This window comes from Papaver somniferum, chromosome 2, assembly GCF_003573695.1.
Source record: "Papaver somniferum cultivar HN1 chromosome 2, ASM357369v1, whole genome shotgun sequence".
NCBI lineage: Eukaryota > Viridiplantae > Streptophyta > Magnoliopsida > Ranunculales > Papaveraceae > Papaver > Papaver somniferum.
Genome location: NC_039359.1, coordinates 71,705,319 through 71,732,616, shown reverse-complemented (window position 1 = coordinate 71,732,616; position 27,298 = coordinate 71,705,319). Strand labels below are relative to the sequence as shown.

General features: G+C 36.8%; 4 protein-coding genes and 1 pseudogene across 9 annotated transcripts; 3 read left to right on the top strand and 2 right to left on the bottom strand.

Annotated features, from left to right (window-relative positions):
* Window positions 1-603: 603 nt before the first annotated feature.
* On the top strand, window positions 604-2,973 carry LOC113353508. 3 transcript variants are annotated; one of them, XR_003361347.1, is made up of 6 exons: window positions 604-667; window positions 783-978; window positions 1,110-1,171; window positions 1,301-1,426; window positions 2,508-2,561; window positions 2,750-2,973. XR_003361347.1 is itself a non-coding variant. In XM_026597077.1 (5 exons), the coding sequence occupies exons 2-5, from the start codon at window positions 832-834 to the stop codon at window positions 2,819-2,821; spliced, it is 399 nt and encodes a 132-aa protein (XP_026452862.1). In that variant the 5' UTR covers window positions 604-667; window positions 783-831; the 3' UTR covers window positions 2,822-2,973. The 3 variants fall into 3 exon arrangements, 2 of the variants coding, with proteins under 2 accessions (XP_026452862.1, XP_026452863.1); XM_026597077.1 differs by lacking the exon at window positions 1,110-1,171; XM_026597078.1 differs by lacking the exon at window positions 1,110-1,171 and having other exon boundaries at window positions 618-667; window positions 776-978.
* Window positions 2,974-9,582: 6,609 nt separating this feature from the next.
* LOC113351362 lies at window positions 9,583-10,056 on the top strand. The gene has a single exon (XM_026595364.1). The coding sequence runs from the start codon at window positions 9,583-9,585 to the stop codon at window positions 10,054-10,056; it is 474 nt and encodes a 157-aa protein (XP_026451149.1).
* A 156-nt stretch (window positions 10,057-10,212) lies between these two features.
* On the top strand, window positions 10,213-14,342 carry LOC113347997 (pentatricopeptide repeat-containing protein At3g24000, mitochondrial-like). Of its 4 annotated transcripts, XM_026591686.1 has the most exons (4): window positions 10,213-13,376; window positions 13,520-13,827; window positions 14,058-14,189; window positions 14,288-14,342. In XM_026591686.1, the coding sequence occupies exon 1, from the start codon at window positions 10,330-10,332 to the stop codon at window positions 13,276-13,278; it is 2,949 nt and encodes a 982-aa protein (XP_026447471.1). In that variant the 5' UTR covers window positions 10,213-10,329; the 3' UTR covers window positions 13,279-13,376; window positions 13,520-13,827; window positions 14,058-14,189; window positions 14,288-14,342. The 4 variants fall into 4 exon arrangements, with proteins under 4 accessions (XP_026447471.1, XP_026447472.1, XP_026447467.1 ...); XM_026591687.1 differs by lacking the exon at window positions 14,288-14,342 and having other exon boundaries at window positions 13,543-13,827; window positions 14,058-14,231; XM_026591682.1 differs by lacking the exon at window positions 14,288-14,342 and having other exon boundaries at window positions 14,058-14,231.
* Window positions 14,343-14,385: 43 nt separating this feature from the next.
* Window positions 14,386-18,148, bottom strand: LOC113347996 (annotated as a pseudogene).
* Window positions 18,149-18,244: 96 nt separating this feature from the next.
* On the bottom strand, window positions 18,245-22,125 carry LOC113347998. The gene is made up of 5 exons (XM_026591688.1): window positions 21,150-22,125; window positions 20,347-20,399; window positions 19,371-19,537; window positions 19,107-19,258; window positions 18,245-18,977 (listed from the first exon to the last, which is right to left on the bottom strand). The coding sequence occupies exons 1-5, from the start codon at window positions 21,961-21,963 to the stop codon at window positions 18,535-18,537; spliced, it is 1,629 nt and encodes a 542-aa protein (XP_026447473.1). The 5' UTR covers window positions 21,964-22,125; the 3' UTR covers window positions 18,245-18,534.
* Window positions 22,126-27,298: the final 5,173 nt, after the last annotated feature.

The following is a 27,298-nucleotide window of genomic DNA, read 5'->3' as shown; positions in this document are numbered from 1 at the left end:
ATTTCATCAATAGGCATTCGGGCTAGATCTGTTTGAATGTGAGTCTTGAAATTTCATCAATAGGTATTACTGATTTGTTTTTCTCGAATTACATATGTCAGTCTGCTTGAATGTGATTTTGTCCTCTTATCTACATACCACTTCTTTGTTCTTATTGGTTGTATTATGTGTGGTGCTAGTACTAAGAATGCGAGTCTTTCCTTGTCGCTGTGTGACATAATATAAAGCTTTATGATTGTACATTTCAGTGTTTATATATTAATATTGAGTGGTGCTTACTAGTAAAGCTTGAACTTTCTACATGAAATCTTTCCTGTAGGTGCCACATACAACTTGTTATCTTTGTTGATCTTATCTACCAACTTAAGATTTAATAGAATCCTTGCAAACTCACGCGTTTTTTTTTTGGGGGGGGGGGGGGGGGGGGGGGGGGGGGGGGGGGTGTTGTTTTGATTTAGATATTAGTTCATAGTTGGAAAAGAACATCAGGAAGGGGATGTGTCAATTGTCTTGCTGCTAAGTTTGTTGAATGGTCCCCTTAATTGCTAAGAGTCCAACTAACGCTCTAAATAATACTGGTAATACGCAACCCATTCAACACATCTATGGCTTGTGATAAGTGCTCTTGTCCCTAAATAGCAAGGTTCTATACAAGACAGTTTCAAAGGTGGTAATCATCACTACTCTTAACTTGGTTATCTTTTTATTTTTAGTTTATCATCTGTTTTTTGAGTGAAAGGATCCATTGGTCATCTAAAGTACCTTAATCTCATAGCTCACAGGTACAGTGCCACGGTATTTGAAGGCTGAGAATTTGGAAAATGTGATTTAATGGATGAACAAGAAAGAAATGCTACTCTTATAGCAGGACCAGTTCGAGATATTGTACACCTCTTTCTTGATGATCCGAGGTCAAGTAATTATACGCAGTTCAATCGGGCAAGTGATCTTCTTGTTGATATATATTCTTGTGACCGGGTAAGTATTTATATGCAGTTTTTTCTAATTACGTTTCTCCTTCGTGTTTACGGTATTGAATTGACATTATTATGCGCAGTATTTATGATCTAGCTAATGTTGTTCCAATACTTGCAAATTTCTATCATCAGGCAAGTGAATCTTATGAGCGAGCTGGCAAATTCCCTATCAATGTGATTTTATACTTTAAAATGTAATTGTAGTTTCTAATTTCCATTTTTCATGATCCATTTTTCCCTTTCAAAAATGCAACATCACTCTTGATTTTCTTATTATATTTTGTTCGTGGATTACTAATGTCCTACTTTTTGACCTTGACAAGATCATAAGATTTCATGGACATACTAAACCAACTTTGAGTGCGGAAGTTGAGTTGATTCCACAATGGCAGAAAAGCAATCTTGGAGCAGATCACACTGGAATTTTAAGAGCTCTGCATATATCACAGGTGACCACCTTATTTTTACCTAATAGATGAACCTCAATTGGTTGAATTGGCTGAAATTATTGCCAACGGTGATTTCAGAATACAAAAAATAATGTGGGTATAAATACATTAAAGATATATCCAACTTTATGTTACATTCAATCTATTTAATGTTAATTTCTTTACCTATTGAAAAAAAAATGGATTTTTTTATACCAATTAAAAATTTTCTGGTTGAACACTGATTTGCAGTTGGTTCTGTCGATATCTTTTGATGAATTCTTCAAAAAAAGGACATGTATGAACCAAACTATTGGTTGTAAGGAACCCACATATGATGCTACTGTGATATGAGGTGTATCCTTAATTACTCTTGTGAAAAATAAATATGACCAATATTTCACTTGCTAAAGTTTATGTCCGTCTATATTGATTATGTAGGCAGTACTCCCGTTATGTCTCTTAGAAATCGCGCCCAAAAAAAACCGAGAAGACAAGGGCACAACAGGTTTTTAGAATATTGTTATAACTTATAATGTATCTTATCTAATCTAAACTGGTATACAAAGCTTTATGGTTGATTTGGTTTTTGATCTTGTAAGATTCATTTTCATAGAAACAATTGAAGGAATTCAAAATTTAATCATAGCCCCATTAAGTCTGGTTTTACTGATATCCATAGCTAGCATTCAGTCCAGTTTTTATGGTATGTAGTTGAAGTTCTTAAATAAGTATCCATCTAATTTAACGGAACAACACATTGTTCCTTTTGGTGCAATTATGTTGTTGTAACGGTATTATTGATAAATGAAGCATATTAGTTATGAATTATGTTATGTCTTAGAACTTAGACATTAGAGAACAATAATATGCTCTCAGTAATACAGGTGCTTAAATGACTATAGAATATCAATTCACTTGCAGTATACTCTGTATGATTTATTCTTTAGGATGTAAATACTTTTACTTATAGCCGTCAAGGATGTTTTCATCACAATCCAAAATTTGAATTTCCCAATGTTGGTGATATTGACGTGAAGTTGTAATTCATTAATTATTTAAACGTTCATTATTTACTAACGAATTAATCGTTTCCTTGTAGACTCCAGGAAGGGAGATACTATTTTGTGTGTCTTACCTTGAAATCTATAATAAGGTATGTACAAATAGTCAAATACATGTTATAAATTGATGATATATAAGACGCACAGGTTGAAGCTACTCGCAGACACCACCATTAAATTTTATTTTATTATGTAATTCTCTTTTGAAACTTACAAAGAATATGATACAATGATACAATCACTCGCTTTCTGAATAATAATTCATGTCAATTTCTGGCAGAACTCTTTCTTTCTCAGACACAGAAAACCGAAGAGCTGCGGTAGCGCAAAGCATATAAAAGATGGCTATTGAAGGCTACGTTGACCATGTTTCTATGAATGTATTTTTTGTCTTCTCATTTTTGTTAAGGAAGAAAATGATCCAATCTTATTTCTTTTTGGTTCTTTTTCTTGTTTCCACAATAATGAAATTCCGAGAAATGTAATATAATTTTCTCTTTCTTTCGATTTGATGCGCTTGAAATTTGTTACAGGTACCCTAATACATTTGGGATCAGGTGATATTTAACTAATGTTCCAAAGACTAATCTTTGTAATAGTTAATCTCTGTTACTACCTGTACAAAATAGAACAGATGGCCGACGCTAGAGAAACGTTACAAACTGTATCTGTAACATCTAAAAACTGTGACGGGAAATCTTCCACACCCTCAACAGTAACGTTTCACAGATGTTACAGAAGGCCTTCGTAACATATTATTAACGTTACAAATTGTCTATTTTGGTGTTGTATAAACAAGAATAAAAATTCTTATCCGAAGATTTACTAGACATTTTAGAGCTTTCTCAGAGCATCTACTGAGAATTCCTTCTCATTATTGAAAATACTATTGATTATGGGATCATTCAATTCCTCTAGGTCTTCAGAAATGTCAGTTAACTCACTAATTTCTCTTTTTAGTTCACACAAGATGCTCTTGGTTAGAGACAACATTTGTTCGTAGTGAGTTATCTTTTCCAAAGACGAGACGATTTGATATTTTAAATCATTTCTCTTTTTGATGAAATCTTTCACCATGCCTCTAAAATAATTATCAAAAGGACAAACAGATAAGAGACAGTTAGAGGAAGAACCTTCTCCTTTGATTGTCGACTTCACTTTCTTTACTCTTGAGGAAGATATTCCTTCACAAACATACACATTAACTGCTTCAATTGCATCTCTTTTTGTGATCCCTCTAGTTACAGGAGCTATGAGACTGTATCTTTTGATAAGAAAAGAGAAAGGGAGAACACAAAAATATAAACGGATTTATGAACACAAAACCCTAGAAGACATTGAATGAGTCTTTCAGGATTTGTTATTCTCCTTCCATCATCTTAGGAGAATATTTTCTTAACAAATATAATAAAAAGATTTACAAAAACAAAGACTTGAGCCATTTTTAGTGCAAACCTCATTTTTCCCAAGCTAAAAATGAGGATGCGGACGTCACCAGCATTAGTTGGTGACTGAGTGAGCCATATGCTCACATTTCTTATTTTTTCATGGCTTATCACTGTTTGTTGTGTAAACATATTTCTTACCTCGTCTAGATCTGGATTCTTTTAAAAGAGCTTGGTTATTCGGACCCAGATTCATTTTCTGCATGTTCTCTTGAAGTTTAGTGATTCTCTTATTGCTCCTTCTGAATATCCAACGAGTTTTCTGATCATGCTTCGAACGTCCACAAAAGGAACAAATCAATGAGGATTTTTCGTATTTATATGACTCTTCCTGTTTAACACAACAATCAATAATTGTCGTTCCTTGATTAGTTGGGACGGACAACTTTGATCTTTGAGTTTTTCTTTTGAACCCTAAACCATTAGTGTTTCCAAAGGATCTCTGAACAAATAACATTGCTGCAATTTTATCAGAGCTTCCATATAACCTTTGCATGTCATACTTGAGAGTATTAATCTCTTCTTCCTTTAGAGACATGGTTCTGACGAATTTATCATTAAGACGCTCTATCTCAATATTCTTCGCCTGGAGTGATGATTCAATTCTCTTCAAGGAGGCCTTTAAGTGAAGGTTTTCTTGAAGAATCTCTTTATTCAAGAGATCAAGAAACTCTATGTCATACTCAAGTTCTGAATCAGAAGTTGAAGCGGAAAGAGAATCTATAGTAGACTCATCTGAGACATCCAGAGTAGTTTTGTCTTCTATTGAATCATCAGAAGCATTAACTGAAGATGGACATTCATCACATCTATTTTTCCTCTTTATCAAATCCTTGACCTTTCTGATTATCAGTGATTTATCAAGATTAACATGATTGGAGCAACATTCATCATCCCAAGACAAGTGAGAGGATACACCTGTTTTGGTCACAGAATTGAGCGTGAACTTTATGCCCGTGTCAAGATCAAGAATTTTTAACTTTCCTATCAGAGTGTCTGGAAAGTGTATCAAGGTTATTTCCCTAAACAATGGCATGCTTCTTAGAGTCGTATCTAGATGTCAGCGATCTGAGAATTTTCATCACAATGTCCTTTTCAGGAATAGTCTTACCCAATGCAAAAGATGCATTAACAATTTCAGACACTTTGTGATTAAACTCATCAAATGAATCTTCATCTGCCATACGAAGGTTTTCCCAATTGGAATTAAGGTTTTTAAGCCTAGCTTCCTTTTAACTGGTATTACCTTCGAATACGGTTTCTAAGATATCTCATATATCTTTAGACCTAGTGCAATTTGACACATGGTGCTGAAGATTTGGGGTAATGGCATGTATGATGACATTCAAACCGTCGGAGTTTTTCTTTGCAGCAAGTATCTCAGTAGCATCGTATTCGCCAATATTCTTTGGAACAGTAGAGTTACCTATTTCCACAACGAGAGCATCATAGCCATTAACAATATATACCCATGATTGAAAATCACGTGCTTGAAGGAAAGCTCGAATAGCAATTTTCCACCATAAGTAGTGATCCATCGAAGACTGGTAGTACGTTAATAGAGATATCACCTCTGTCCATAGAGTGAGATCTCTACAAACACAGACTTTTAAGGTCTTTAAACGTGTTTGCATTCTCTTATACCAATTGAAAATGCGGGGGTACAACAACCTCACCCAATATTTCGATTAGCAATCTGTATGGACTAACTCTAATATACTTTTAAGAGAATCAACTAGACAGTCAGACTCAATCTCAATAAAAAGTATATCTAAGGAGTTAATATCTCTATCTCTCGATTTGATCTATACTCAAGCAAATAGAAATCTGCGAGTCTTTATCAAATACTAGAGAGATAACTTGGATGGTACCAAAGACCAATATCCAAGTGTCAATCAATTTAAATCAACAACCAAAGGTTGGATATTCTAATTGATTGATCATAACGCACAACCTGTGATATTTTAATTATATAACAAAATATAATGCGGAATAGAAATAACATAGACATCAAAAATTTGTTAAAGAGGAAACCAAAAATGCAGAAAAATCCTGGGACCTAGTCCAGATTGAACACCACACTGTATTAAGCCGCTACAGACACTAGCCTACTACAAACTAACTGCGGTCTGGACTGTAGTTGAATCCTAATGAATCTCACACTGATTCAAGGTACAGTTGCGCTCCTTACATTTCTGATACCAGCAGGATACTACGCACTTGATTCCCTTAGCTGATATCACCCACAACTAAGAGTTGCTACGACCCAAAGTCGAAGACTTTAATAAACAAATCTGTATCACACAAAAAAGTCTATGATAATGAATAAATCTGTCTCCCACGGAAAAACCTATGAGTTTTTGTTCCGTCTTTTGATAAATTAAGGTGAATAAGAAACTAATTGATAAACCGGACTTATATTCCCGAAGAACATCCTAGTATTATCAATCACCTCCTAATAATTTAAATCGTATGGTAGCGAAACTAGATATTGTGGAATCACAAACGATGAGACGAATATGTTTCTGATTTCTTTTTATCTTGCCCTATCGGAGATATAATCTCAAGTTAATTATTCAATTGAACTCGTACGATAGAAAATGGCAAGGTCATATCGCTCAACTACAAGAGAAGTAGTTTCGTCTGGCTTCACAATCCCAATGAAGTCTTTCAGTTGTTAACCTACAGGGTCTCGAGAAGAAACCTAAGGTTAAAGGAGAATCGACTCTAGCAACTAGTATCACACATGAGGTTTTTCCAATTTCTAGATGTATCCTTTATATAGTTTTCAAATCAGGGTTTGCAATCTAAGTTACCTTGGTAACAAAGCATCCAATATTCACCGTTAGATGAAAAACCTGATTCAACCAAGCTAATATCTTTCAACCGTTAGATCGAAACTTAGCTTGTCACACACAAATGAAATGTATTCATTTAGGTTTGAGTAACCGTACCAAAACGTGTACACTTAGTTGGTTCACAAATAGTTAACCAATGGTTAGCCATATGAGCACTTTCATATTAATCGTATTCATCTTTCTCATAACTAGTTCAGATGACTCATAAGAACTAGTTGATAGAGTTGTTCAATTGCTTAGGTATTTATTCATAGACACAATTGAAAGAAAATCGGATTGATCCACTTGAATCAATTCATGAACAATATACCCACGGTTTGCAAAGATTGCATTCCTTATAAATTATTGTTTTAAGTTCATGAACTACCGATTTAAGAAATAACCAGCTTGGGTACGCGTATGGGTATGCGTACCTTATCTACCGGATTTGAGCTGTCTTTGGTTTCCAAACTCAGCAGAAATTTTCGGGTATGAAAACTTCCGTGGGTACGTCTACGGGTATGCGTACCTAAGATGATTGGTTTACTAGTTTGCAAACTACAAACTCAGCAGAAATTTTCGGTATGAAAACTTCCGCTGGTACGCGTACGGGTACGTTCTTCTATAATGTTATAACAATCGTTATTCACGACTATCGTCATCAAAGCTATTTTCAATATTGAAACGTCATCATGACTTTCATCACGGGTAAAGATGAAAATGGTTAAAGCGAAAGGTTACCAACACATATTTCAAGAAAAAGATAGGCGAGTAAACTCGGCTCGAAATAGCAAATGTGTATGTATGAAAACTATCATACTTATACGACTTTATCTCAAGAGTAGGAGATAGAATAGATTTTAGAGTGATAGATAAGTTCAAGTCTCCATATACCTTTTAGTTGGATGAAGTTCCACCTGTTCCTCGAGTAGTTCTTCATCTTCGTAAGATGATCGCCATGGAGTCTGGAGCTCAACTACACTTAACTATCCTAAACCGAGACTTAGTCATAAATAAACTAGAAATCAAGACATATAGTTTTGATCACTAATATTGACAACACATGCTTGAGATAGCAACGCATGCGAGTTCGACCGAGCAATGCTCTAACAAAACCAATGTCTGTTAACTACCTCTTGTTTTGTCCTTCTCAATGGTAGTCTTACATGCCTTATAAAACCTGAGAGAGGGTTAAGACAAGGAGAACCTTTATCTCCTTATCTTTACATCATTTGTTCTGAGGCTCTGTCTTCTTACATTGATGCTCTTACTTGAAAAGGTTTGGTTGAAGGCATTAAGGTGTGCAAAGATGCTCCTGCTATGACACACCTTATGTTTCCTGATGATTCTCTTCTCTTTTATAAAGCCACCATTAGAGACTTCCAAACCATTAAAAAGTACCTCCAAAAGTACTGCTTGGCTTCTGGCCAGAAAATTAATTTTCATAAGTCTGGTATCCCTTTTTAGTAAAAAAAAAATCCTTGAAACTTTAAAAAACTAGCTTTCTGACATTCTGGATATTCAGAACAGAGACTTGGGAGAAAAATATCTTGGTACTCCTATAGTTTCTCGAGCTTCTAAAATTTAAACCTATATGGGTATTCTCCAAGCTGTGGATGCTAGAATCTCTATTTGGTTTCAAAAACTGTTATCCTAGGCTGCTAGAACTACCTTGATTAAGCATGTTGGTCAAGCTATCTCTCTTTACCAAATGGGGGCTTTCCTTATTCCTAAATTTATCTGAAGAAAAATGGACTCCCACCTTTGTAAGTTTTGGTGGAGAGAAACTTTGGATCCAAAAGATAGAAAACTTTATCTTTTGGGATGGGATATCCTTTGTGCTCCTAAATCTGAAGGTGGTTTAGGTTTCAGGAAAGCCGAATTAAATAGTCTGGCTATGATAGCCAGAAATGCTTGGAGGATTATTGAAAATCCTAATAGCCTTCTATCTACTACAATAAAAGCTAACTATTTCCTAGAACTGATTTCATGAATGTTAAATGTCCTAATAATTGTTCTTGGACTTGGAAATGTCTGCATGCCATTAAAGAGATGATAAAACATTTTATTTCTTAGATTGTGGGAGATGGTAAATTCATTGACCCGTGGTGTGATAAATGGATCCCAACCCTGGGATCTGCAACACCAAATCATCTTGTCCCGCCTTATTCTAACATTAAAGTTTCTTATTTCATTGACTCTGCTACTAGATCCTGGGATGTTAGTAGACTCAATACCCATTTTGATGATGCTTCTGTTGAGAAGATCATCTATATTACCTTAAGACATCTATGCATTCGTGACAGGAGGGTTTGGGATCTTTCAAAGAATGGTACATTTTCTTCGAAATCTGCCTACTTGGGAACCAAAGGAGGTCTTGCCCTTGTAGCAATCTTTTGAAACACATTTGGAAAATCAGAGTTCCACATATGATACAAAAATTTGCCTGGAAAGCTTCTAGAAATGCCATACCTACTAGGACTGTTTTAAATACTAGAATGCCTATGCTCTGTGTTATTTGTACTAGATGTCAGGACCCAAATGAGTCTGTTATGCATTCCTTAGTCCTTTGTCCCTTTGTCAGTCGTGTTTGGTTCTTGTCTTCTCTGTGTATCAATACTCGGGCTTTTACTAGTAAATCCTTTCTAGATTGGATGATGTTCCTTGTTACCATTTTTTGGTATCTGTGGAGTATTAGGAATAATCTAGTTTTTCAAAACTCTAAGGAATCTCATATTGGTTTTTTACACAGAACCAGAGCTATGCTTTTGACTAGGAAACCTAGACTTCCCATCCCTTCTTCTATTTCTATAGGATTTTGTGACAAATGAATGCCCCCACCCCCTGGAGGGATAAAATGTAATATTGATGGTGCCTTTGATGACATTTCTGTGGATAATGGTGTAGGCTATGTGATGAGAGATTTTTCAAGCAAAGCCTCCTATTGTGCCTCAATAGTTTTCGACGTGGATTCTGCTAAAGAAACTGAAGCTAGAGGTATTTGGGCAGTTCTGGAAAAAGTTGTGGAGCAAAAGCTTTCTCATATCATTATTGAAAGTGATGCTAAGGATCTCATCGATCAATTTTCTGTTGGAATGTTTAACGGTGATCCTAGTACGGATACTATCTTTAAGGATATTCAACTTTTCTCTTCTAGTTTAGTAGCTTGTGTATTTTCCTTTCAACCTCGTATCTGTGACTCCGTGGCTCATGAGCTTGCTCAATGGGCAGAAAAAAACAAATCTTCTATGTACGGGTCTGTGCCTCCAATTTGGCTTATGCCAATTATAGAGGGGGATCATTAGCTTTTTTTGAAGGTCTTTGCTTATATAAAAAAAAGATCGGGCAAAGCTGCGCAAGTCCATGACCAGCCGTCGGGCATCCATGAACTCTCTCAGACCTAACAGGCCACAGGCCAGCGGGTACTTTGTGCAACCCTAATTTATTCCCATAGGCCATTTGTCTTTAAAAACGAATCTGTATTATTCGAAAGGAAAACAGGAAGACCCGTAGGAATAATACGTCTTCCCCTTCTTCTTTTGGCATCGCCTCCACTTTCTGACAAGTTGCTGCTGTTAATGCTTAAGACACATTCTAGTTTCCGCGGTTTGTTCTTTCCATTACGTTATCATCAAGTAGTAAAGAAGAACAAACCCAAATTTTTAGATTGCTCTGATATGTCTACATTATCCTTATCATGGTCTTTCAACTTTATAGAACCAGACCCATTTTGTAATACAACTAGTATTAACAATAACAATGATTCTTCAATGGTTTCTTCTGTAAAATCACATCAAAAGAAGAAACCCAGATTAGTGATGAATTCATTACCTATGAATTCAACTAGTTGTGTTGAACGAGTAGTACCAAAGTTTTATGATAAGGAGACATTGAAGATGTATTCTGGATTGCTTCAGGATTGTTCAACGAAAGGGTCTCTTTATAATGGTAAAGCAGTTCATGGGAAGGTGATTATTAGTGGGTTGAACCCTGATTCATATTTGTGGATATGTCTTGTAAATATGTATGTAAAGTGTGGGGATTTGAAGCTTGCTCATCTTGTGTTTGATGAAATGCCGGATCGGGATGTTGTGTCTTTTACTGCGTTAATTGCGGGTTATTCTGCAGCAGGAAATGGTTATGAGGGTCTTGGTTTGTTTCGTCAAATGCGAAGTGAAGGTATTTTTGGAAATGGGTTTGCTTTTGCTTCTGCTTTAAAGGCTTGTTCAATGTCTTTGGCGCTGGAATTTGGGAAGCAGATGCATGGAGAAGTGGTAAAAGCTGGAGTTCTAGGGGACGTATTTGTTGGGTCTGCTCTTCTTGATCTTTACGCAAAATGTGGTGAGATGGAACTTGCAGAGGGAGTGTTTTTTAACATGCCTGCGCGAAATGTTGTGTCGTGGAATGCATTGCTGAATGGGTATGCTAAGATTGGTGATGGGAGAAGGGTTTTGAATCTTTTCCGTAAAATGTATGAGTCGGATATTAGATTCAGTAAGTTTACTTTATCCAGTGTGCTAAAGGGCTGTGCAAGCTTAGGAAACGCAAGAGAAGGTCAGATAGTTCATTCTCTTGCAATCAAGACTGGAACTGAACTTGATGGGATTTTGAGCAGCAGTCTGGTTGATATGTATTCCAAGTGTGGACTGGCTGAAGATGCACAAAAAATATTCGTTAGAGTTTTAAATCCAGACGTGGTGGCCTGGAGTACAATGATTGCTTGTCTTGATCAGCAAGGAAAAACCTTAGAAGTAACAAAACTATTTGCTGACATGGGGAAAGCTGGTCTTAGACCGAATCAATATACGCTTGCTAGTGTTGTTAGTGCTAGCACCAATTTAAGTGAACTCCGATACGGCAAAAGTGTCCATGCCTGCATCTACAAATCTGGGTTTGACTCTGATAAGTCGGTTAGTAATGCACTTATCACAATGTACATGAAATGGGGATCAGTTCAAGATGGTTTCAGGGTGTTTGAGGCCATGAAAGACAGGGATGTCATTTCATGGAATGCCTTCTTGTCTGGGTTCCATGAAGGTGATGCTTGTAGTCAGGCACCAATTATCTTCAATAGGATGGTTATGGAAGGTTTTAAACCTAACAAATACACATTCATTAGCACCTTGAGATCTTGTTCTAGCCTGTCAGATATGAGCTTTGGCCAGCAAATCCATGGCCAAATCGTTAAGAACAATCTACAAACGGATGATTTTGTTGGAGCATCACTTGTAGACATGTACACCAAATGTGGGTGCTTGGAAGATGCGCACAAGGTTTTCAAAATAATGAAAGAACGAGATTTATTCACTTGGACCACAGTTATCAGTGAATATGCACAGGCAAGTCAAGGGGAAAAGGCGTTTGAGTGCTTCCGCCAAATGCAGCAAGAAGGTGTGAAGCCTAATGAGTTCACTCTGGCTAGCTGTTTAAGAGGTTGTTCTACTATATCAGCTCTGGAAAGTGGCCGACAGCTTCATTCACAGGTCACCAAGTCCGGTCATTCATGTGATGTGTTTGTTACGAGTGCTCTTGTAGATATGTACGGGAAATGTGGGGCCATAGAAGATGCAGAGGAGGTATTTGAAAGTTCAGAATCGAGGGATATAGTTTCGTGGAACACAATGATCTGTGGGTACTCTCAGAATGGAGATGGAGAGAAATCTCTTCAGACATTTAGTAGTATGCTAGATGAAGGTATACAACCCAACGAGATAACCTTTATAGGTGTACTTTCGGCTTGTAGCCACGTTGGCCTGGTCGAAGAAGGAAAACAACATTTTGAATCAATAAAAGGAGTTTATGGCATTATTCCAACAATTGAACACTATGCTTGTATGGTTGATATCCTTGGTCGGGCAGGTAAACTTGACGAGGTAGATAATTTCATCAAGAAAATGACTATCAAGCTTAATGCATTGGTTTGGCAGACAGTTTTGGGTGCTTGTAAAATGCATGGTAATGTGGAATATGGGGAAAGAGCCGCTGAAAAACTCTTTCAACTTGAACCCGAAACAGACTCGACTTATGTTTTGCTATCCAACATTTATGCAGCAAAGGGAATGTGGGGTGATGTGAAAAAGGTCAGATTGAAGATGTCTAGCCAAGGCGTGAAAAAAGAACCAGGGTGTAGCTGGGTTGAGATTAATGGTGAAGTTCATACATTTCTATCTAAAGATGGTTCTCATCCAAAGGTAAAAGAGATTTACCTGAAGTTGGACGAACTGCACCAGAAACTGAAAGCAGCAGGATATGTTCCAAACACCCAGTTTGTGCTTAATAAAGTTTCTGAAGAAAAGAAGAAGGAAAGTCTTATTTATCACAGTGAAAGATTGGCCCTTGCCTTTGCCCTCATAAGCAAGGGACCTGCAAAACCCATTCGGATTTTCAAGAATCTGCGTATCTGTGGAGACTGTCATAATGCCATGAAACTCCTCTCAGATGTCATTGATAGAGATATTATTATCCGGGATGTTACTCGTTTCCACCACTTCCAGAATGGTTCTTGCTCTTGTCGGGATTATTGGTGATGGCCTGATTAAAAGCTTATATGACTAGCTATTGGGATGTGTCAGAAAATAGCTCAGCTACAAGCACGCAATTAGGAAAGGACATGATATAACTACAGGTTATTTCTCGTGTGGCATCATATTCTTAGGTAGATTATCAGTTATGAGAAAAAAGAATCACTATTGCTGTGACTTTGTTACTCGTGTTCTGTTAATGATCGGTTCCTTGTTATATTGATAAGATGTTTATTCCTAATTTCAGGTTGCATTCATGCTGAATTTCAGACTCTCAGATGCAAAATCATTGTATTGGCTTGTTAAACTCTGTTTCTCAGAGGTTAATCAAAGAAACAAGCTGAATGTTGAGACATGTGCCATGGAGCTAAAGGAAGAATGGGTCTGTTACACGACTGAGTCAGATCAAGATATAAACTTTAACACAATCTTAGATGCTTTGTGTACACAAGAAGTTCCCAGTTAAAGCAGCTGCGAGCAAGTCTGCTCATTGTCATTCCGCCAGATTATTCTTCTCACCTGACATGTTTAAAAGGATATTGGAAAGACGACCAGGTAAGAGGCCACTTCTATGAGAATTTAACTTCTGAATGCATACGGCTTTTCTTGTTTCGTTTGTGCTCATAAATTTTAAACAACCAACCTTGCTGATTTTGTCTAGGAAAAAAAAAAAAAGAGTGTTTTCTAGTTGTTGATTCCCTGCTTCCAAGTCTTTTCTTTATTGTCGTTGGTGTTAACTGAAGCTGCATTTATCAATTTTCGGGTTCCTCAAATTTTTGATTCAGGAGATTATTTGAACTTTGAAGTTCCAAGACAGTTGCAAACAGAAGGTTTTGGCGTCACGACGTGGATCACTTCTGCCTGTGAACCAGGAACCACAAGAGTACTAACCAGAAGATGGATGAGAAATGTATAATGTAAATACCTTACATCCACAGCAGTATATATGGGTTTTACTACTTGAGGTGTACTTGGTAAAATTCTAATGTAATTTTCTTTTCTTTTTTGCAAACAGATAACTGTAACGTGTCATTTCGAATTGATTGAGCAAAAAAAAAAAAAAAAAAAAACAGAAAATATTATAGGAATTGCAACTAAACTAATCCTAAACATCCATTACTAATAAATTACGCCTACAGAACCCCGAACCTCATTCAGGACTTGGAATTTTGCGGAAAAGTCTTGTGAAGTAATGGCTAAGGGGAGTTGCAGGCACTGGTATAAACTTCCCAAGTACAGCTAAAGGCCAACTGAAAAGACCAATACCAACAGAAATCAGAAACAATCCCCAGCTTAGTCGCACGGTGCTGGTGAATTTTCCCAGAAAGAAGATGATCAGGATCTGAAGCACAAGAGTTACTGAGATGATGCCCATAAAGAGGCGATTTCTGGTGATTCCCGGGAAGACGTTAAACTCATCAGGCTTTCGTGCATTGAACTCGTTGAATAACTGGGCGAGGACAAATGCATTGAAGATCAAAGTATTCTTCACCTTGATATCATGCTCACTCTTCGTCAGATGCAGGATGCTCTCACCCTTGTAGTAAAGGACGAGAAGCAGTCACTTGGTATATTGCCTGCACAAATAAGTTCCTCCACATGATATTTGTAATGAGCGGTTCCTTTCGACCAACTGGAGCTCTGTCCATTAGACGATCTGTTGGTGGTTCTGTGGCCAATGCAAGTGCTCCAAGAGTGTCCATGATAATATTGACCCAGAGAAGCTGGACAGCGTTCAAGGGAACTTCACCAGAGGATACTGCAGCGACAACATTGATGACGAGAGCAGCAACATTAACTGTGAGCTGGAACTGAATGAACTTCTGAATATTTGCATACACAGACCTTCCCCAGCGCACAACCTTTACGACCGAAGCAAAGTTATCATCCAGTATAATAATGTCTGCGCTCTCTTTTGCTACTTCAGTTCCTTGAATCCCCATGGCAAGACCTATATCAGCCTCTTTTAGCGCAGGAGCATCGTTGGTGCCATCCCCAGTCACTGCAACAACGTGACCTCTTTTCTTCAGTGCTTGAACAAGCAACAGCTTGTCATTGGGAGAAGACCTACCCATTACCGAAATTTTTCCAGCAACTTCTTCTCTATCGGATTCAGACAACTCACGGAATCTCTTTCCTTCAATGAGAGTTGGCTCCATAGCATCCACATCAGAAGCAAGAATTCCACATTCCAGAGCTATTGCTTTTGCTGTCTCCTGTTACCATGCGTACCTTAACACCAGCCTTGGTACATAGTTCTACAGCTTCTCTAACTCCTGGACGACAAGGATCCTTTAACCCGACGATAGCCAACAAAACTAGTTCATCTTCAGGGATAACCCACTCGGCCAAACTATCTTCATCTTTCGGAACATTCTCTATTGCATATGATCTGCAGGCAAGAGCAACACATCGCAAACTATTTGCAGCCATTTCTGAAATGGCGTCCTTGAAATATTTCACCATGCCCTCATCCATTCTTTTGCAGGATCCATCCGCATCAAGGTATTCTGTGCACGAGCTTAGGACTATCTCAGCTGCACCTTTCCAGTGAATATGAACTTGAGAGTCAGGAAGTTGTAGAGCAAGACCCCCTCGTTTCTTCTCCGAGTTGAAAGGAAAAACATGAAGAAGTTTACATTGCGACCTTAGCTCTTCAAAATTCATCCCAAGCTTGACACCCCATGAAAGAATCGCATTCTCTGTAGGAGACACGGAAATCTCAACTTCACCACTATCAGAGGTAAACACACTTCCTATGGTGTTCAGTGCAACACCTTCTTTAATCAGAGAATGTGCAGTGGCAGATAACAATGAGACGTTGTCAGGAGAATCAGTCTTGTTTCCTCCAATATAAGCCTCGGTGACAGTCATCTTATTCAATGTCAATGTGCCAGTCTTATCACTGCATATAGTTGTTGCAGATCCCATAGTTTCACAGGCAGAAAGCCTCCGCACCAGAGCCTTGTCAACCATCATCTTCTTCATTGAATAAGCAAGGGTCAATGTAACGGCAAGAGGAAGACCTTCAGGAACTGCAACGACCACAATGGTGACCCCAACCGTGAAGATCTTAATAAATGCATCCGCTGCATCACCAAAACTTGTTTTCCCTTTGATGTATGGATTTGATGAATGGCCAGTGAAATATCTAACCAAAAGAACAGCGAACACGAAAGCAGCTACCACGAGCTCAACTATACCAACAAAACTTGCAACACCATTCAGACGTACCTGCAAAGGAGTCTCTTCATTATTGTCCTCTGATATGGTGGCCATCAGCAACCCCCATTCAGTGTTTGTCCCAACACCAGTTACCAGCATAGTGCCATAACCATCAGCAATTTTGCAACCAGACATCATAAAAGGATGCTTGGGATCTTTTAGAACAAGCTTGCTCTCCCCAGTCATGCTAGATTCATCAACAGAAAGAGAGTGGCTAGAAATTAGAACTCCATCTGCAGGGACCTGATCACCAATCTTTAAAGGAACAACATCACCAACCACGAGGTTGAATATCGAGACCTCCACTCTTTTACCACCTCTAGTGACCTCCATATGTATGTCTCGTTTTTCATCATTCAAGCTCTGAAACTGAAGAGATTGTCGGTAATCGCTGACAGCAGTAACCATTATAACAAGAATAACAGCAAACGCAATGCTCCCACCATCATACCACCCTTCTTTCCAACCGTCTGACTTAATCCCCAAACCCAAAGATATTGCTGCGGCTACGATCAAGATAATAAGCGTCCGGTCTTGCCAAGCTTCCCAAAGGAAGCTCCAGATGGTGCGAGATTTCTTCTGAGGGTGAGTGTTAGCCCCAAATATGTTTTTCCGACTAAGAATATCATCATCAGCTCCAGTAATACCCTTATCCGCATCTGTTCTTAACATATCTGACAACCCATTAACGCCACCATGCTGTTCTAAAGCACCAAAGTTATTATTGCTGGTCATGTCAGTTAACTGAGCTGGTCCAATACCAAAATCTCCATGAGGAACTGCAGGTTCAAACGGCTTCTGCTCCTTGGCTTTAACCGCAGCCTCTTTGAAAAGAACTGCAGCCCGGATGACTTGAGCATGTGCTCTGATCTTGCTTATAGTTTCTTCTTTTTCTTCATCCTTTTTAAAGTCCCGTGTGTACCGGAACCGACGGTACTGATTCAAGACAGCATGTGTAGCTTCTCTCCAGTTTTTGAGACTATCAATAGAAGCATTCTTAGTACTATGAAGATCAAAAGGACCGGAAGAAGAACTTTCACCATCATCGACAGGTTTACAGTGTTTCTCGTGCAGATTACCACTCTCTTCATCAAATCCAGGTTTACAGTCGCCTGGATTACTCATGATTTTGTTATCTGGAAACAAAAAAGTCAGATTCTAAACTGAATATCTTCTTGTGCTTAAGATTTTCCTACTTTATAAACACCCAAAACCTCTATGCGGAAACCTTCTACCATAAACAATAAAAGTATGCTGAAATCAAACAAGAACACAAAGAAAGAATTACCTTTCTGCGATTTGCTTACTCCACTGCAGCAAAACAAACTTCTTCAAACTCAAAGAATGGAACTTGTTTCTTCAAGCAACTCTCAGGATTCACTGCGATACAGAAAACCAAAAGTTTATGACTCGTATTTATAGACCTAGGTATAAACTAGAATTTGCCGTGAAAAAAGAAGTCCTGTAGATTGTAGAACACATTCCTACAATAAATAAGATACCTGAACGTCTCGAGTCCGCGCAAATCTGATCTCCGCGGAAAATTGATTTAGGAAACTACCATGGTGTTTCCTCGACCCAGCATCTAACTCAAGAGCATGCACAATTCTAAACCGTCCTATTTCACATCCACATATTATGAAGGTTTAAAGGTGCATGTTCATTATGCTTATAGCCCCTGATGTTATAACAGTATAGCTGTTACAATTCAAGTTGAGCCATACTGTAGAGATTGTCATCTCTCCTTCTGTTAACTGTGATGTAATTTATATTAATAAGGAAAGGTAACAAAGTTGCAGACTGTATCGCAAAGTTCGCCAGGAAAACTAAACCTAAAAGGTAAGAGGAAATTGTACAGCAATTTTCCAGACTTCATGCAGGAAAAGTTGCAGAATGACATTATCCATGCAACTAGTTAAGATTATCTAATGAGTTTGCTCTGAATAAAAACAAAAAACAACTATTGGCTCAAAGTTAGGTTGGTATTCTTCCAAGTGAATCATGCCTGTATTCCTGCTTTCAATCTAGCAAACCACCTTATTCTTCCATATCTTCAGAAAGTGGATCGTCCACCTCACTTCCACTGCTTTTAACATCATCACTGTCACTAGATGCTGACATCTTCTCCACGGAGATGTTATCTAGATCGTACTTTTGGAATTTCACTTTAGCACCGACATTAGTCTTTACTCCTTTGCGCTTTCTTGTCTTTTCATTTGATGCTTTGATTTGACGAGCAGCAGCTACAAAAGCAGCATCCACGCTATCAACCATCTCTTGATCATCTTCATCTTTGGCTTCTTCTGCTCCACCTTTGGTATCAATGAAGAAGAGATCTTCGTCTGCCACCTTGCTGTTTGACTTGAATGTTGACTCCGCATACTTCATTTTAGACATATCAAGCACTAACTTGGCACGTAATTTTGACATTCGTGGATCAAATACTTGCACTCCTTTCTGCTCTATGTTCAATAGCCAATCTAAACATAGTTCCGGACAGCAAATTATTAAATGTTATGGATGAGGAAAGACAATTTGGAAAACTGAATAGAGGGTAATAACAAAAATAATCGCCAACTAACTAAAATGACAGGAAAGAAGATGCTTACTTATAAGAGTCTCAGGTGTAGTGATATTCAGTTTATTTGCATTTTGCTCTATCCCAATCTGATTAGAGGCCCACTTGACCAATTGAGATGGCAAAGGAGATCTAGAGAAAGCATTTATGCAAGTAATAGCTTTTGTCTGATCCTTGTTGGACCTGCTCAAAGCAAAAAATAATACAATTTGAGTTATTGAGGTTTAAGACAATGGAGTCGACAAAGCAACAATACGTGACAATCTAGAATATAATTACTATATCCTTCTCTCACCTGGCAGCCTGTGTGGCTTCATGAATTACTATCAATTTTGTAATAGCAAGATTTTTCATGTAGTCAGCTGATGCCCCAGTTTCTCTGTCAGAATTAAGGAAGGAATAGTCCACCAGAATCACTGCATCAAACAGAATTTTTCGCAACAGAGCTTCGTCTTTGGAACCCTGGAGAGTGAAAACAACAGAACCTACATTGTCAATAACACTAACGAATCAAAGATACTTCAGTACTTCATCATGCTAGCATTAAATGAGTTATCTGAAACTAAGTTTTTGAAACAAACATTTGCAAAAACATTCAAAGGGCACAAGCAAAAGAATTTACTTTCTTAGCTTTGGGGAACCCAAATTTAGCTAAAAAGAGCTAGCAAAAGTTTCAATTCAAGCAAAGTAGAGAGAAAATATGAACTGCTCAAATAGTATATAAGAATAAAGGAACGACTAATGAGCTGTTACAGAGTTGAACATATGAAGATACAGGACAAAGAGAAACCACGAAGCGGTAAGGGCCAAAATTTCAACTACAAAAATTGTAAAGTATAACATAACCACTATGCCACAACGAACAAACTATTTCTTTGGGAAAACCAAACCTAACCCTGTACCATACTATTACCAACAACAACGAAACCCGCTTCCATAACAAGGCTGAATATACAAGTTCTTGGCAATTAGCATTGATGCAGATAATTTCTACTTCCCAAAACTGAGAATGGCTATCTCCACGATAAGAAAATGTGAAGGAAGCCGTTAAGTAAAGAAAACAAAACAAAAAAAATCAAAACAGACATGATACAGTGACTTGAGTACTTGACTATTTTCATGAAATCCATAATATGTAGGGGAAAGACTCGGAATCCAGATCTAGAAACTAGACCGCAATTGCATACTTGACAATAACAAACAACTTAGTCTGTAGGGGCCTTCCTAGTCTCAGTGAAAGGGGAAATAAAAAATACAGCAACACGACTTACCAGTAGGGAAATGACAGGCAAAGCTGGCTCCAACAACATCCTTAGAAGTATCCCTGACAATCACCAACCAAAAACTACTAAGTACAAAGAGCATAACCAAGAAACAAAAAACAAACAGGACGAGGAAAACGCATAACATAAAACAGATACAGAAAGACCCCCCAACACAGCAAATTTGGTTGAGCTAAACATTGAGTCATAATTTTGCACGCTACAATGCTAACTAAGGTAGTAATTTAAGAAACAAACATGGGGAATAACCAAAATGTACAGTACAAAACCTAAACTCACAATTCAGACAAGCAATAAGGCACTTATTTGGAAAAACCCGTGATGTGTATAAACAGCAGTCATTCCCAAAATCAAACTAAGCACCAAGAGCATGACCAGTAAACAAAACAAAAAACAAACAAGAGAAGGAAAATGTATAACATAAAACAGATACAGAAACATCCCCCCGAGCAGCAGAACAATTATTTTGCCCGCTAGAATGCTAACTAAGGTAATAATTTAAGAATCAAACATGGGGATTAACCAAAATGTTCATCACAAAACCTAAAGTCACAATCCAAACAAGCAATAAGACAATTATTTGGAGGAAAACTCATGATGTATACAAACAGCAGTTATTCACAAAATCAAATTAAGGCTAAGCAATGGCAATATCACATTCTTACTAAACATTGCTGAAACCACAAAGCACCGACAGACCAAAAACAACTTACACTGATGTAATTCTATTTTAACTTATAAGAAAATGAACAATCATCTTTCAGTGCAAGCAAATGAAAAAATTCACGCACCGAAGAAGTAGCAGTTTCTAAAACCAGTTATTGAACCAACAACCCATGCCTTCAATTCTTTCTCCAGCTCCACCTTCGAAACACCACTACCCGCACCCCCACGACATTTCAAGCACAAACTCAGCAAAAACGCTTCAACAATAACAACCCCAGCAAGATAATCAATCTTAATCCCCTCCTCCTCACCACCAAAACCAACTCTAATCTCATCACTAACAAGAGGCAAAAACTCTCTCAAAACTTCATCTCTACCATTCTTCCCACCTTTAATAGTCCAAACCTTAACCAAATCCCCAAAACAAGATACAGATAAATCATCCCCACCATCATCATTTCCCCCATTACAACCACAAATGCTAATATACCCAACAACACCATCAACTAACCCCTCAATCTCTCTCATCGCCTTCTTCTCTCTTACCCCCACGCTCTCGCCTTTCTTCGTCAACTCCAATACCAAATGATACAGCTTAAACAAAACCGGAGCTAAAACAGCAATAGATTTGACCCCATTACATGGAGCAGAAGAAGCTGAAAGTAACTGAAACAAATCCCTAATTTCCAAAACCCGTCTAATCAAATCATCATCAGATTTTTTGCTTAGAAACTTCACACTAGAGTAAAACCAGATGGTTTCAAGTGGTGGGATGAGTCTTGATTGAAGAAAACGGAAGAAAATGGAAGTGAAACCAGAGAAATCTGTGTCTTTCTTTTTCTGAAATTCTTCTAAGAATCTATCTATTGACTCTTTCAACATGTTTTCGTAATGTTTTCCTGTTAGTATACCATTTGATTGTGTTTCGATTAAAGCCATGATTCAGAAGAAATTTAATCAGAAACCCTATAAATTTTTTTGAAAAGGGGGGAAAAATAATGAAGCCCGCGTAGAAAAAAGTAAAACCCTAGATTGTTGGGGTAGAATAAAGAGAGAGAGTGGGGGAAGAAATAGAGAAAAGTCAGGGTTTAGCGACTCGATCTGTTGACTTTGATTCTGCGGGTTAGGGCGTCTACTTGGAGGAAGGAGCCTACAAATTGTGCACCTTGCTTAATGGAACCACAAGGTGCCACAAAAATCATTTTTGCCCCTCACAGTCGTTTTTTTTTTTTTTTTTTTTTTCCTCTTCTTCTCTCCCTCATAGAAAAGATAATTATATTAAAACTAGGAAAAAAAGTTTTAGAGGATGAAATGTTGAGGCGTGCTTCCTCATTCGTCTCATACATCATTTATTCTGCTCCCTCTGTTTATAAAAAATTGGCAGGTTTGACTTGCACAAAAAATAAAAATCTTAATCATTACCGTCAATTTTTTCTGTTTTTTTTCTAAATCACTCTTCCTAGTTTAAATTTTTAAATTAAGCTGTGACTTAAATTTTCTGCGGCATTCAAATAACTACCAAATTTATTCAGCAATATTTAAATTCGAAAAACTAAATTCTCAGATCACGTCATCTCAAAATCTTTTTTCCACCTGATTTGAAGGATACAAAATCACATTATTTCAAATTTGTTGAAAATATTATCTGATTTTGGAAAATTTTAGTTAGAGCATGTTATTGAGTGAATCACTAAATTTTGATTTTTAATACAAAACTTTAACCCAATGTCGGATCTGACAAAGAATTCATACTTAGTATTTTGTAATCTTCATTAAAGTACGAATATTTTAAAGAGTTTACATTCATATCTTAGGATCTCAGAAGGGATACCTGAATTTTCATTGTCTCTCCAGATTATGGGAGAAGCATTATTGATCAACAAAGAAAAACATCAGATTCAAAATCAAAATCATCTCCTGAATTAGTGTTATTTGTTCTACTGAAGAAGTCATTACTGATTTGGATGGAATTGATCTTCACCGATTATGCTCAAGGTACCTATATTTATTATGTCTTTCCTTTTTTTATTATTATAATAAGATATGTCATCCTCCCTGTTTGACATAATTACTCTGAGAATCAATTGTAAGAAGAAATGGATTTTGACTTGAATGAAATTCTTGTAGAATATTTGTGAAATACTCCAATTCCAGCAAATTATAAGAGCCAATATTGTCTTATTAATTTAAATGTATGCTGCCAAGAAGAGGACATGATAATCATGAAGAATAGGAGAAAGAAAATGAAGAGGAGATACATTCTCCAAGTAACAACATGATACAACCACGAAACATATGTTTGGGGAATAAGAAGAAAAATCTGGCCTCCTATTTGAACAGAGTAATTATACAGAATTTGATCCAAGCAATCATAAATGGAAATTTAGGAAAATGATAAATCACTAACATGGTGTGATGGTTGATATATCCTAAGATGGTGAAGAGGGTTGGGAGAAATAAATTCAGATTGATTTGGAATTGATAAAATCTATATATTTACGATGCCGAACAAGCATGAGGTCTTTTGCATATTCGTTAAACTTATCAACTTTCACTATATATGGAAGAATTAGTAATGAAAATATCAGGCCACAATCAAATGCCTTGAGGCCGGATCTAACCGATGATAATAAGAAATAAAGAGTGGTTTATCGAAGGTATAAATGAATCCCAAAATCCTTCTTTTTGTTGACATGTATGGTCGTATCCATATCGATGAGAAGTGGTTTTACATTAATAATACTAGCCAAAAATACTATTTTCATGCTGAAAAAGATGAACCTTTACGTACATGTAAAAGTACAAGATACATTAAGAAGATTATGTTTCTAACTAAAAAGCGGGGTCTAACAACCACACCCAATATTTCGATTCGACAATGTGGATGGACTAACTCCAATATATTTCCAAGAGAATCAACTAGAGAGCCAGACTCAATAAAGGAAAATGCATCTAAGAGTTATATCTTTATTTCTCAAATAAATTTGCAGTCGAACAGATAGGAATCTGTGAGCGGATCAATAAGAGAAATAACTTGAACCGTACCAAATACCAATGTTCAAGTGGCAATCAATTTCAATTAACAACCAAAGGTTGGATTATCTAATTGATTGAACTACGCATAAATTGTGATATTTCAATTATATAAAAAATATAATGCGGAAAAGAAATAACACAGACACCAGAAATTTTGTTAACGAGGAAACTGCAAATGCAGAAAAACTCCGGGACCTATTATAGATTTGAACACCACAATGTATTAAGCTGCTACAGACTCTAGCCTACTACAAGTTAAGGTACAGTCGCGTTCCTTACGCCACTTGAACCACACCGGATTCTGCGCACTTAATTCACTTAGTTGATCTCACCCACAACTAAGAGTTGCTACGACCCAAAGTCGAAGACTTGATAAAAAAATCTATCTCACACAGAAAAGTCTGTTGAATTGATAAAGTTGTCTCCCACAGAAATACCTACGAGTTTTTGTTCCGTATTTTGATAAATCAAGGTGAACAGGAACCAATTGATACACCGGTTTTATATTCCTGAAGAACGGCCTAATAATATCAATCATCTCACAAAAATCTTAATCGCGCGGAAGTGAAACAAGATATTATGGAATCACAAACGATGAGACGAAGATGTTTGTGACTACCTTTTATCTTACCTATCAGAGATTAAATCTCGAGCAAATCTTAGAGAAGATAGTACTCAACGCGATAGAACAAAGTAAGATCAGAATACGCAACTACAGAGAAAATATTTGGGTCTGGCTTTAGAATCCCAATGAAGTATTCAAGTCGTTAACCTATAATGGTTATAGGAAAAACCTAGGTTAAAGGAGAATCGACTCTAGTCGCAACTAGTATCACACAAGATGTGTGGGGATTAGGCTTCCCAGTTGCTAGAGTTCTCCCTTATATAGTCTTCAAATCGAGGTTTGCAATCAATATTACCTTGGTAACAAAGTATTCAATATTCACCGTTAGATGAAAACCTGATTAGAGTCAAGCTAATATCTTTCAACCGTTAGATCGAACTTAGCTTGTTATACACAAATGAAATGTGCCTTCATTTAGATATAGGTAACCTTACTTAAACGTGTACACTTGGTTGGCTCAACAATAGTTAACCAAGGTTAGCCATATGAACACTTGCATATCAACCTTTTTCATCTTAATCACCACTAGTTCAAATGACTCAAATTAAACTAGTTATGGAGTTGTTCAATTGTTTATATTCTCATAGAAGTATGCAAGACACAACTAAAGCAAAATCGATTTTGATTCACTTGAATAAATTCATGAACATTATAGCCACAGTTTTCAAAAGATTGCATTCCTTAATATATAAATGTATTTTTTCATGAACAAACCGATTTTAGAACTTAACCCACTCAAGGATGAAAATGGGTACGCATACTTAGAGTTCCGGATTTGGTCTGGGTTCGCCAGTATGCGAACGGGTACGCATGCATACTATCATATATGACCAACCTCGGTTGAATTCCCGGACTTGAAATGTTAAGCCAGTAGGCATACGGGTATGCATACTAAGTTCCGGACTTCAACTATCAAACTAGTACGCATACAGGTATGCATACTATGGTTCTCGGACTTTGAATAACTTGCAACAGTTAGCATACAAGTATGCATACTATGCTATATCCAATCAATGGTTAATCGTTCTAAACTCCATGTTAGTCATCGAAACATTCTTGGAAGACAGGAATAGATATCTCACACAAAATATTAGCTGCAAAGCAATTTTCAAGTGATCAATAGATTAATACGAAACATTACGAGTCTACATCAAATGGATGTCTCACACAAATCATATAAGATGTTACCAGGCGATTTTCCACATAATTATCTTTTGACTTTCATCAAGAATAAATATGAACTTGGTTAAAGCGAAAGCGTACCAACACATATTTCGAGAAATATGTAAGCGAATTAAACTCAGCTCGAAATATCAAATGTGTATAAAATAAATTATACATAGCTATACGACTTTTGTCTCAATAGGAGATAGAATAGAAATAGACTTCTGAGTGATAAATGAGTTCAAGTCTCCACCTACCTTTTGTTTATGAAGTTCCACAAGATCCCCTTAGTAGTTTCTCGTTTTCAATCGATGAACGTCGTGAAGTCTAAAGCTCAAATACACATTCTATCATAATCCGAGACATAGCTATAAGTAGACTAGAAATCAAGACTTATAGTTTTGGCAACTAAACTTGACAAACAAGCTTGAGATAGCAATTCTTGCGAGTTCGACCGAGCAGTGTGCTCTAACACTAACTGCTTTGGTTCGTCCTGGATTTGATCATACTGTGCAAGAAATGTTCGATGGAAAGATAGGGATATGGATGTTTGTGATTAGGGATGCTGGAAATAGGAGCAGCAAAAATCATGTTGCTGGTACTATGGAAACTAAAGCTATGAAGTCGGTTACAGAAAAAAAAAATTATACGATAAATGAGTTTTTACCTGCTATTATTGAGAATTGTCCTTGCACAAGATAGAAGACAGTGATTTTTCAACAAGATAATGCGAGACCATATCTTCATGAGAACGATGAAAATTTTATGCAAGCTGTTAGAAGTCATGGGGTCACTATTCGCTTGTTATCTCAACCTTCAAATAGTTCATACTTGAATGTCCTAGACCTTTAATTAATTTTTCTCGGAGCTATCATTGTACTTCAACGTAAAGATGCTCCAACTATAGTTGATGAATTCATTGCACATATTACTAGATCTTTTAAATTGTTTTCAACTGAAAGCTCGAACAATGTGTTTTCACTTTACAGTCATGCATGAAATAGATACAGTAAAATGTTTTAAATATAATACTCGATAATATAATAATCTCGCTAAAATAATAAAATTCTCTGGTCCCGATTCGGGTACTTAATGCTAAAATAATAAATTCGATGATATTATAATGTAGTACATCCTAAAAGTTTCTCTTACGCATTAATAGGTCCCAAATATTATATAAAATAATAATTCCATTGGAAGAATAAAAAATAATTTTAATATATATCAAATTTAATTTATATGCAACCAGTATGTTATATACTAGTATTTGTATTAGGTTAGGGTTTATGAATACATTGTATATGTAGTATAATTTTAATATTTATACAATTTCCAATAGTTTAGTATCTAGAAATTTCTATCAAATTCGTCAATGGTTACACTTCCGAGGTACTTTGTATCAAACCACAATGATTCAATTTCAAAAAATTAGGAAATATTCTTTAAATT

Coding starts and splice junctions, on each gene's coding strand:
- LOC113353508 (XM_026597077.1), top strand. CDS start 832: ATGGATGAACAAGAAAGAAATGCTACTCTTATAGCAGGACCAGTTCGA. Junction 979..1,300: donor ATATATATTCTTGTGACCGG/GTAAGTATTTAT, acceptor GACCTTGACAAG/ATCATAAGATTTCATGGACA. Junction 2,562..2,749: donor ACCTTGAAATCTATAATAAG/GTATGTACAAAT, acceptor AATTTCTGGCAG/AACTCTTTCTTTCTCAGACA.
- LOC113351362 (XM_026595364.1), top strand. CDS start 9,583: ATGCCCCCACCCCCTGGAGGGATAAAATGTAATATTGATGGTGCCTTT.
- LOC113347997 (XM_026591686.1), top strand. CDS start 10,330: ATGCTTAAGACACATTCTAGTTTCCGCGGTTTGTTCTTTCCATTACGT.
- LOC113347998 (XM_026591688.1), bottom strand. CDS start 21,963: ATGGCTTTAATCGAAACACAATCAAATGGTATACTAACAGGAAAACAT. Junction 20,400..21,149: donor TAGAAACTGCTACTTCTTCG/GTGCGTGAATTT, acceptor GGTGATTGTCAG/GGATACTTCTAAGGATGTTG. Junction 19,259..19,370: donor GAAGCCACACAGGCTGCCAG/GTGAGAGAAGGA, acceptor TGCTTTGAGCAG/GTCCAACAAGGATCAGACAA.